The following is a 12,226-nucleotide window of genomic DNA, read 5'->3' as shown; positions in this document are numbered from 1 at the left end:
GACTCATCATTAGCCTCCCATCCGTGGATAGCAAGATTTGTTAGGGCCATACAAAGAATGAGACCTCTTGTGAGGAAATTGCCTCCTCCTTGGGACCTGAATTTGGTCCTTAATGCACTGTGCAGATCCCCATATTTACTATCAGAGGACATGGACATAGCCAATCTCTCTTTTAAAACAGCTTTTCTAGTGGCCATCACTTCAGCTAAGAGATTAGGGGAAATGCAGGCTCTATCCATTCAGGATCCGTACCTCCGGATCTTTGACGACAGAATAGTCTTAAGACTTAATCCAGCCTTTCTCCCCAAGGTAGTCTCATCTGCAAACATAAACCAGGAAGTAATTCTTCCCTCATTCTGCCAACACCCTAGAAACACAAAGGAAGGGGTCTATCATAACCTTGACGTTAGAGAGACAGTTCTGAAATACCTAGGGGCGACTGAAGGTTGGAGACGAGACACGAACCTGTTCATACAGTATGGGGGACCAAATAAAGTTGTAAGGCAGCCAAGTCAACCATTGCTAGGTGGATTAAGACTACTGTAAACCTAGCTTATACAGTCCAGGGGAAGGATCCCCCAGATAGCCTTAGAGCCCACTCGACCCGAGTTATTGCTACATCATGGGCAGAGAAAGGGGGAGCTTCAGCAGAGCAGATCTGTAGGGCGGCGACTTGGACTAGTCTTTCTACTTTTGCCAAACACTATAAACTAGATGTTTCGTCAGAGCAATTAGCTTTTGGTAGAAAAGTATTACATGCAGTAGTCCCACCCTAGGTTTCCATTCTTTGGTATTCCTCCAATGGTGCTGTCAGGTGGTGAACTGGAAAACGGTAATTAGACATACCGGTAATTGTATTTCCAGGAATCCATCCTGACAGCACTACTAGTTCCCTCCCACTGCAAATATGTATTAATAAACTAATGTGATGTAACATTGGTATAAATTTGTTGAATAAACTCTCTTTTTTTGCATCCATCCGCTTGTTGTTCCTGTCGCACTGAGGGTAAGAAGGACGTCCTCCAATGGTGCTGTCAGGATGGATTCCTGGAAATACAATTACTGGTATGCCTAATTACCGTTTTTCTTTAGATGTGTAAAATATAAAGAAAATAATGCAATCACTTGCAAATCTTATAGTCCTGTTGTATTCCCTCGGAATATATAACACAGATAAGAAGGTGAACATTAGACATTTTTCCATTTCAACTGAACAAATTAATTCATATAGAAATTGATGGCAGCAACAAATCTACCAAAAAATTGGGGCAGGGCCATGTCTACCATTGTGTAGCACCCACTTTTCTGTTAACAACAGTCTGTAAACAGCTGTGAAGTGTTGAGAACGATTGTTAAATTTTTTTGTTTCTTAACGAGCCAATTGTTTTCTATGGGTGGAAGGTCTGGACTGCAGGTGCCCAGTTCATCACCAGAACTCTTCTTCTACAAAGCCATGATGTTATGATGCATGCAGTATGTGGTTTATCATTGTCTTGCTGAAATATGCAAGGCCTTCTCCTAAATAGACGTTATTTGGATGGGACCATATGTTGTTCTAAAAACTCTACATAAGGCTGAGCATTGATGGTGCCTTTCAAGATGTGTAAGCCGCCCTGTTGTGAATTTGGATTCTGGGCTCCCCCGGTGGCCGCTTTTGGAATTGGACTTGTCATCCTCTTTCCTGTTTCACCTGGTTCCATCAGTAGTGGGTGTCGCTATTTAAGCTCATTTCTCTGGTGGTTTCTTGCCGGTCAACAATGTTATCTGATGCCTCTCAGTGCTTGTTCCTGCTTCTAGACAACTACTAGATAAGTTGGACTTTTGTCCATGTTTTGTTTTGCCTATTTGTTCCAGTTCACAGCTGAAGTTTTGTTACTGTGTCTGGAAAGCTCTCGTTGATCAGGGATTGCTACTCTGGCGTTATGAGTTAATGCCAGAGTTTAAGGTAATCTCTGGATGGTGTTTTGTTAGTGTTTTTCTGCTGACCATGAAAGTATACTATCTGTCTTCTGCTATCTAGTAAGCGGACCTCAAATTTGCTAAGACTATTTTCCTGCTGCGTTTGTTGTTTCATCTGAACTCACAGTCATTATATGTGGGGGGCTACTGTCTTCTTTGGAATATTTCTCTAGAGGTGAGCCAGGTCTTATATTTCCCTCTGCTAGCTATTTAGGTCTTAGGCCAGAGCTGGGCATCTAGCGATAAATAGGAAATGCTACCTGGCTATTTCTAGTTGCGCGGCAGGCTTAGTTCATGGTCAGTATAGTTCCATCTTCCGAGAGCTTGTCCCTCTATAGGCTTGCTGTGATCTCTGCCTGCAGAGATCATGACAGTTTGACCGGCCAATAAAGTGTTAAAGACCCAGGTTGTGAAAGGAGAGTTATAAGAAGTCTGCTGGAATTTTTTTTTTTTTTTTTTTCCTCCAGTCTGCCTTGCTGCAGTCTTTTTTCTCTCTCTCCTCCTAATCTCTGTATGGCTCTGTGTGCACCTGACAATAATGGATCTTCAGAGTGTGACTGCGGGTTTGAATAATCTCATCACGAAAGTACAAAATTTACAAGATTTTGTGGTACATGCTCCGGTATCTGAGCCGAGAATTTCTTTGCCGGAGTTTTTCACAGGGAATAGAGCTAGCTTCCAGAATTTCCGAAATAATTGTAAGCTTTATTTGTCCCTGAAGTCTCGTTCAGCTGGAGACCCTGCTCAGCAGGTTAGGATTGTGATTTCCTTGCTCAGGGGTGACCCTCAAGATTGGGCCTTCTCATTGCCAGCAGGGGATCCTGCGTTGCGCGATGTGGATGCGTTTTTTCTGGCCTTGGGCTTGCTTTATGAGGAACCTCATTTGGAGCTTCAGGCAGAAAAAACTTTGATGGCACTATCTCAGGGGCAAGACGAAGCTGAAGTTTACTGCCAAAAATTCCGTAAATGGTCTGTGCTGACTCAGTGGAATGAGTGCGCCTTGGCGGCAACTTTCAGAGAAGGTCTCTCTGATGCCGTTAAGGATGTTATGGTGGGGTTCCCTGTGCCTACAGGTCTGAATGAGTCCATGACAATGGCTATTCAGATTGATAGGCGTCTGCGGGAGCGCAAACCGGTGCACCATCTGGCGGTGTCTATGGAAAAGACGCCAGAAAGTATGCAGTGTGATAGAATTCTGTCCAGGAGCGAGCGACAGAATTTTAGACGGAAGAATGGATTGTGTTTCTATTGTGGGGATTCTACTCATGTTATATCAGCATGCTCTAGGCGTACAAAGAAGCTTGATAAGTCTGTTTCCATTGGCACCATTCAGTCTAAGTTTATTTTGTCTGTAACCCTGATTTGCTCTTTGTCATCCATTGCTACGGACGCCTATGTTGACTCTGGCGCCGCTCTGAGTCTTATGGATTGGTCCTTTGCCAATCGTTGTGGTTTTGATTTAGAGCCTTTGGAGACTCTTATTCCTCTGAAGGGGATTGACTCCACCCCATTGGCTAATAATAAACCACAATACTGGACACAAGTAACCATGCGTATCAATCCGGATCACCAGGAGATTATTCGTTTCCTGGTGCTGTATAATTTACATGACGATTTGGTACTGGGATTGCCATGGTTGCAGTCTCACAATCCAGTCTTGGACTGGAGAGCAATGTCTGTGTTGAGCTGGGGATGTAAGGGTATTCATGGGGACTTACCTTTGGTTTCTATTTCTTCGTCCATTCCCTCTGAAGTCCCTGAGTTCCTCTCTGATTATCAAGACGTCTTTGACGAACCCAAGCTTGGGTCGTTACCTCCGCACCGTGAGTGCGATTGTGCCATAGATTTGATACCGGGTTGTAAATATCCAAAGGGTCGTTTGTTTAATCTGTCTGTGCCGGAACATGCTGCTATGCGGGAATATATAAAGGAGTCTTTGGAAAAGGGACATATTCGTCCATCTTCTTCTCCCTTGGGAGCTGGGTTTTTCTTTGTCTCAAAAAAAGACGGCTCTTTGAGACCATGTATTGATTATCGGCTTCTGAATAAGATCACTGTTAAGTATCAATACCCATTGCCATTGCTTACTGATTTGTTTGCTCGTATAGAGGGGGCTAAGTGGTTCTCAAAGATTGATCTTCGTGGGGCGTATAATTTGGTGCGGATCAGGCAGGGGGATGAGTGGAAGACCGCATTTAATACGCCCGAGGGCCACTTTGAGTATTTGGTCATGCCTTTTGGTCTTTCTAATGCCCCTTCAGTTTTCCAGTCTTTTATGCATGATATTTTCCGCGATTTTCTGGATAAATTTATGATAATATATCTGGATGATATTCTGATTTTTTCTGATGACTGGGACTCTCATGTCCAGCAGGTCAGGAGAGTTTTTCAGGTTCTGCGGTCTAATTCTTTATGTGTGAAGGGGTCTAAGTGCGTTTTTGGGGTCCAGAAAATTTCCTTTTTGGGGTATATTTTTTCTCCCTCTTCCATTGAGATGGATCCCGTCAAGGTGCAAGCTATTTGTGACTGGACTCAGCCCTCCTCTCTTAAGGGTCTTCAGAGATTTTTGGGCTTTGCCAATTTTTACCGCCGATTTATTGCTGGTTTTTCGGATGTCGTTAAACCACTGACTGATTTGACCAGACAAGGCGCTGATGTTGCTAATTGGTCCCCTCATGCTGTAGAGGCCTTTCAGGAGCTTAAGCGCCGTTTTGCCTCTGCCCCTGTGTTGCGTCAGCCTGATGTGAATCTGCCTTTTCAGGTTGAGGTTGACGCTTCGGAGATCGGAGCTGGGGCAGTGTTGTCGCAGAAAGGTTCCGACTGCTCCGTCATTAGGCCTTGTGCCTTCTTTTCTCGCAAATTTTCGCCCGCAGAGCGGAATTATGATGTTGGGAATCGGGAGCTTTTGGCCATGAAGTGGGCGTTTGAGGAGTGGCGCCATTGGCTCGAGGGGGCTAGGCATCAGGTGGTGGTATTGACTGACCACAAAAATTTGATTTATCTTGAGACTGCCAGGCGCCTGAATCCTAGACAGGCGCGCTGGTCTTTATTTTTTTCTCGCTTTAATTTTGTGGTGTCATACCTACCGGGTTCTAAAAATGTTAAGGCAGATGCCCTTTCTAGGAGTTTTGACCCGGACTCTCCTGGTAATTCTGAACCCACAGGTATCCTTAGGGAGGGAGTAATTTTGTCGGCCGTTTCTCCTGATCTGCGGCGGTCCTTGCAAGAGTTTCAGGCGGATAGACCGGATCGTTGTCCGCCTGATAGACTGTTTGTTCCGGATGATTGGACCAGTAGAGTCATCTCTGAGGTACATTCTTCTGCATTGGCAGGTCATCCCGGAATTTTTGGTACCAGGGATTTGGTGGCAAGATCCTTCTGGTGGCCTTCCCTGTCACGAGATGTGCGAGTCTTTGTGCAGTCATGTGACATTTGTGCTCGGGCCAAGTCTTGTAGTTCTCGGGCTAGCGGACTGCTGTTGCCCTTGCCTATTCCTAAGAGGCCTTGGACACACATCTCGATGGATTTTATTTCAGATCTGCCTGTTTCCCAGAAGATGTCTGTCATCTGGGTGGTCTGTGACCGTTTCTCTAAAATGGTCCATTTGGTTCCTCTGCCCAAGTTGCCTTCTTCTTCTGAGTTGGTTCCTCTGTTTTTTCAGAATGTTGTCCGATTGCACGGTATTCCTGAGAATATCGTTTCTGACAGAGGTACCCAATTTGTGTCTAGATTTTGGCGGGCATTCTGTGCTAGGATGGGCATAGATTTGTCTTTTTCGTCTGCTTTTCACCCTCAGACTAATGGCCAGACCGAGCGGACTAATCAGACCCTGGAGACATATCTGAGGTGTTTCGTCTCTGCCGACCAGGATGATTGGGTTGCTTTTTTGCCATTGGCAGAGTTCGCCCTCAATAATCGGGCCAGCTCTTCCACCTTGGTGTCCCCGTTTTTCTGTAATTCGGGGTTTCACCCTCGATTTTCCTCCGGTCAGGTGGAATCCTCGGATTGTCCTGGAGTGGATGCGGTGGTGGAGAGATTGCATCACATCTGGGGGCAGGTTATGGACAATTTGAAGTTGTCCCAGGAGAAGACTCAGCGTTTTGCCAACCGTCATCGTCGTGTTGGTTCTCGGCTTTGTGTTGGAGATTTGGTGTGGTTGTCTTCTCGTTTTGTCCCTATGAGGGTCTCTTCTCCTAAGTTTAAACCTCGGTTCATCGGCCCTTATAGAATATTGGAAATTCTTAATCCTGTTTCTTTCCGTTTGGACCTCCCTGCGTCCTTTTCCATTCATAACGTTTTTCATCGGTCGTTATTGCGCAGGTATGAGGTACCTGTTGTGCCTTCAGTTGAGCCTCCTGCTCCGGTGTTGGTTGAGGGTGAGTTGGAGTACGTTGTGGAGAAAATTTTGGACTCTCGTGTTTCCAGACGGAGACTCCAGTATCTGGTCAACTGGAAGGGTTACGGCCAGGAGGATAATTCTTGGGTCAATGCATCTGATGTTCATGCTTCTGATCTTGTTCGTGCCTTCCATAGGGCTCATCCTGGTCGCCCTGGTGGATCTGGTGAGGGTTCGGTGCCCCCTCCTTGAGGGGGGGGTACTGTTGTGAATTTGGATTCTGGGCTCCCCCGGTGGCCGCTTTTGGAATTGGACTTGTCATCCTCTTTCCTGTTTCACCTGGTTCCATCAGTAGTGGGTGTCGCTATTTAAGCTCATTTCTCTGGTGGTTTCTTGCCGGTCAACAATGTTATCTGATGCCTCTCAGTGCTTGTTCCTGCTTCTAGACAACTACTAGATAAGTTGGACTTTTGTCCATGTTTTGTTTTGCCTATTTGTTCCAGTTCACAGCTGAAGTTTTGTTACTGTGTCTGGAAAGCTCTCGTTGATCAGGGATTGCTACTCTGGCGTTATGAGTTAATGCCAGAGTTTAAGGTAATCTCTGGATGGTGTTTTGTTAGTGTTTTTCTGCTGACCATGAAAGTATACTATCTGTCTTCTGCTATCTAGTAAGCGGACCTCAAATTTGCTAAGACTATTTTCCTGCTGCGTTTGTTGTTTCATCTGAACTCACAGTCATTATATGTGGGGGGCTACTGTCTTCTTTGGAATATTTCTCTAGAGGTGAGCCAGGTCTTATATTTCCCTCTGCTAGCTATTTAGGTCTTAGGCCAGAGCTGGGCATCTAGCGATAAATAGGAAATGCTACCTGGCTATTTCTAGTTGCGCGGCAGGCTTAGTTCATGGTCAGTATAGTTCCATCTTCCGAGAGCTTGTCCCTCTATAGGCTTGCTGTGATCTCTGCCTGCAGAGATCATGACACCGCCCATGTCATAGACAATAATGCACCCTCATACCATCAATGATGCTGGTTTGCGAAATATGGGCGGATAACAAGCTGGATGGTCCCTCTCTTCTTGAGTCCGCAGGACACAACACCTATGGTTTCCATGAGAATTTCACAATCACATTTTGAGTAATCTGATCACAGAACAGTTTTCCATTTTGCCTCAGTCCATTTTAAAGGAGATATGGCCCAAAGTAGATGGCAACATTTCTGGATTGTTTTGATATATGGCTTCATCTCTGCATGATAGAGCTTTATCTTGCATTTCTCCATTTAATCAATGATTTCTGAGCCCTTGCAGTTTTTAATGCAGTACCGTCTGATGGCCTGTACATCATCAGCATTCAATTTTGACAATCAATCTTCTCCTATGTGCACATGAATTTCTCCAGAATCTCTGAACTTTTTGATGATATTATGTACTGGAAAATTCAAAGTCTTTTGCAATTGAACATTTGTCTGAAATTTTCACAATTTTTAGACACTGTTTCTCACAGATTGGTGACCTCTGACCATCTTTGCTTCTGAGAGACTCTGCCTCTCTAACATTTTTTTACACAGTCATGTGTCTTAGTTGAAAATTTATCCTCCAGCTGTTTTTAATGACTTATCCAGTCTTCTGTTATTCCTGTCCCAACTTTTTTGAAATGTGTACCTGCCATTAATTTCTAAATTTGTTTTTTTTTTTTTCAAATTAAATTGAAAAATGTCCAATTTTCACTGATCTGTGTTCTATGTTCTACTGTGAATAAAATATGGGGAAAAGAGGTTTACAAATCATTGGGTTCTTGTTTTCTTTACATTTTACAAAGTGGTCCAATTTTTTGGGGGGAGAATCGGGATTGCATAAATATAATACAATTTTTAGGATGACCTCTCCTTATTAAAAATTAGTTGCCGTTGCTTTTGAAAGTGATAATTAAGGAGTGGAAAATTAGAATGACCTCCGTTCATTGCAGCAGGAGGTCGACTGCTGTAAATAGTACAGCTTGGATCAACAAGAACTCTTGGTCCATGTTTTACTTTTACATATGGAGTAGGAAAGGGTTTGTGGCCATTACATTTAGTAGGTTGTCATACAGTTTTTTGAAAAAAGAGATTTCATCAACGTCTGTACGAACAGAATTAATTACTATTAGGCTATCAGTTTTAATCTTGATGAATGAATGAATATCTCCTACTCTGTATAATTCTTCTAACAGTGAGCGCTTGTAACCAACACACCTTTCCCTTATTTTGCACATAGTCGATAGCAGTCCTAGATGAGATTTACCTTGTCATTTCTTTCACACAAAAATTTTAACTTCTGTGCCTTCTTGTGCATGAATACTCCTTCTAGAGTTCCCGTCTCTCCAGAACGCAGCTCGATTGCCTTCTCCCCCCAGCCCATAATCTGATTGGACTGAAGGTATGCTGCAAAAGGGTAAATGTAAGTGGTTAATTTTGAGGATGAGGCTGTTGCATTGCCTTAGCTACAAATTACAAAAGCAAAATCGAATAGAGAGGTTGTAATAGTTGAGCAAAAAGATTTGCAGGACACCAGTCCAGTGTTTATGGCATTTTTGGAAGAAGGAGGAACTTAAAGAAGCATTCCTCCTCCCGTCAAAGTTGTTATCCCCCTAATATATTGCCATCATCATATTATATGGCACTGTGTACTTGCAATTGCTCATTTTGATTTTTTACCCAGTTAATTCTTGCTCTGTGCAAAAACAGGAAGTCTCTTTTCCTACATGAGTCATCGTTAGAACTATATTATAATTATCCATCACTGCAAAGTCACTCTCAGCCCAGCTCCACCTCTTCTTCAGCTCCTGACCCAGCTGCACCACTCCTTCCCCTGCCAGGGAGTTTGCAGTGAGGTAGAATTGTAGATCTAATGATGACTCATGAAAGGAAGGGAGACTTTATTTTTCTACATAGAGTTTAAAAGATTCAGCTAGTCTGTTTTTAATCACGTGATGTCATAGACCTAATGGAAAAGAGAAGAATTAAAGGAAATCTGTCACCTACTTTTTAGTATATAAGCTGCGGCCACCTCCATCAGGTGCTTATCTACAGCATTTTATCTACAGCATTCTGTAATGCTGTAGATAAGCCCCCTATGTATCCTGAAAGATAAGAAAAGCAAGTTATATTATACTCACCTGAGGGGGCGGTCCGGTGCGGTCCGGTCTGATGGGTGTCGGGGTCCAGGTCCGGCCCCTCCCATCTTAATGCGATGACATCCTCTTCCTTGCTTCTGTCGCGGCTCCTGCGCAGGCATACTTTATCTTCCCTGTTGAGGGCAGCACAAACTACTGCAGTGCACAGGTGTCGGGAAAAGTCAGAGAGGCCCCAGCGCCTGCGCACTGCAGTACTTTACGCTGCCCTCAACAGGGCAATTCAGTACGCTAGCGCAGGAGCCGCGACAGAAGCAAGGAAGAGGTCATCATCGCATGAAGTTGAGAGGCGCCGGACCGGACCACGACGCCCATTGGACCGGACCGCCCCCCCCCCCCCAGGTGAGTATAATATAACTTATTTTTCTTATCTTTCAGATTACATCGGGGGCTTATCTACAGCATTACAGGATGCTGTAGATAAGCCCCTAATGGCGGTGGCCCAAGCTTATATACGAAAAAGTAGGAGACAGATTCCCTTTAACTGGGTAGAAAGGCAAAATGAGCAATTGTAAGTGCACAGTGCTATATATAGTAATTTCATGATTACAATATATTAAGAGGATAAAAACTTTGATGGGAGGATTGCTTCTTAAACAATGATCTGAGTGGAAGATGCATGAGATGCAAACATAAGGCATGAGTTAGGGTGACTATACATAAGAAATGTATAGTTAATTTTTAGTGTCAGAGTGCAGTGTAGCTTTAGAGGGCACACAATGGGACAAAAGGTCCTATCAGTTTTTTGTGTTCTTTTTTTCTAATTTCACAACTTTTTTTTTATATTATATAATCTGTATTAAAAATCAAAAATACAAATCTTGCAATTTTCACTCAGTCACTGGGGCTTTTTTAGACTCTAACTTCCTGTTGTTTCAGGAAACAAACATGTACTTAGCCGCAATGGTCAGACCCTAATTCCACCTTTCGTATGGAGGTGTTTAATGAGCATGTGCAAAAGTCATCGTGAAGAGAGGGAGAGCAGGGTCAACTGTGACATTTGTTGTGATTGATGGTGCGGTATAACTAGTGGAGCAGATAAGTGTTACCTGTCATTGTAATCATGCCCTTAATAAAAAGGAGCCTTCTAAAAATTCTTCCTAAAAGAATAAGAAGTATGGATCCGAAATGGATTTTATGAAGATTGCAAGATTATTTTTTTTCTGATATATATATATATATATATATATATATATATATATATATATATATATATATATATATATATATATGTATATATATGTATATATATGTATATATATATGTGTATATATATATATTAAGATTGCTCTTACTGAGTGTATTGGGGGACACTCGCTTGGCTCGGGATTAACATAGTCAGGCACGCGATTTTTCACTTAAATACAGTCTATACGGTTTATTAAAGTGTCATAAACCAGGTTATGCACAGTTCATTATATACATTCCATAGAACACAACAGGCACCAACTGGTGATATTAACTTGCAGCTTTATCTTAAACACTTCATTTACGGCTTTGACTCACGGACACTAAACATGCTGGACCTCTCACTTCGCCCAGTTACCATGGATGTCCATACGCCAAACAGTTCACCAATGTCCCAAGTCACATACAGCACATATGACTCTGGGTCGCAGTCTCTAAATACGCTGAACCTCACTCCGTTCAGTTGCCGTGTGAGACCACACAGTTCATAGAACATCACAAGCACCAACAGTCTGTATAGTACCTGATGGGAGCTCCTGCTCCACCTGCTGACTCCTTGTCAGTCCTCTCTCCTGGGAAAGCTGCCTCATGGGAATCACCAACTTGCCTGGCCGGCATATCTTAGTCAGTCCAGACCCACCGAAGGACGGTAGCTTCCCCCAACATAGACAATCCAGAATAAGAGTCTTATTGTGCGCTATTCAGGGATCCGGTCCTACTCCCGGAACCTCCCAACACACCAGCATGAGCCCCTCAGGACTCCTACTCCCAGGAAATCCAACACATGCTGCCCAGTGTGCTCTTCAGGATTCTTACTCCCAGGAAATCCAACACACTGGTATGTGCTGTTCAGGATTCCTACTCCCAGGAAATCCAACACATACTTCCAGGACCTTCACCACTCAGGTCCAAACACTGGAACCACACAGGAACATGTGACCCACACCCTGGTCACATTATATACCCTTAACCACTCCCACAGGTGGGAGTGTGGATGTGTGGCTAGTTTGTCCTGCCCATCTCACACAACTAGCCTAGTAAGTCTCCCTTGACTATTATACAACACTACACAAACTCTTGAAGGACTACAGGTCCCAGAACAACCACATTACATCAGACTTACCACGCAGACTCCCTCTGCGACACATATCGGCCATTCACAACAATGCCAGTCACTGTTTCACCACCATTATCACAACAGATATGCCTCCATGCATATCCCAAGGAGCACACACAGCGCCCCCTAGCTGCCACAGGGGTCACTGCATCACAATATATATATATATATATATATATATATATATATATATATATATATATATATATATATATATATATATATATATATATATATACACAGCGTATATATACAGTATATGCACATTACCTTTCAAAAGTTTAGGGTCACCCACACAATTTTGTGTTATCCATGAAAACTCATACTTTTATTAATCAAGTGAGTTGCCAGATGAATTTAAAATCTAGTCCAGACATTGACAAGGTTCGAAAAAAGATTTTTATTTGAAATAATAATTTTCTCCTTCAAACTTTGCTTTCGTCAAAGAATGCTCCCTT

The 12,226-nt window shown here is 43.2% G+C and overlaps 1 protein-coding gene across 1 annotated transcript in view; it reads right to left on the bottom strand.

Moving 5' to 3' along the window:
• Positions 1–12,226, bottom strand: part of NRK (Nik related kinase) — a 348,898-nt gene that overhangs the window by 10,509 nt on the left and 326,163 nt on the right. The window contains exon 31 of the mRNA XM_077285205.1: positions 8,575–8,714. Coding sequence (XP_077141320.1) covers positions 8,575–8,714 — 140 coding nt within the window. The remainder of the gene's footprint in view (positions 1–8,574; positions 8,715–12,226) is intronic.

Source organism: Ranitomeya variabilis, chromosome 2, assembly GCF_051348905.1.
Source record: "Ranitomeya variabilis isolate aRanVar5 chromosome 2, aRanVar5.hap1, whole genome shotgun sequence".
Classification (NCBI taxonomy): domain Eukaryota; kingdom Metazoa; phylum Chordata; class Amphibia; order Anura; family Dendrobatidae; genus Ranitomeya; species Ranitomeya variabilis.
The sequence above is the reverse complement of the archived record's forward strand: the minus strand, read 5'-3'. Positions and strand labels throughout refer to the sequence as shown.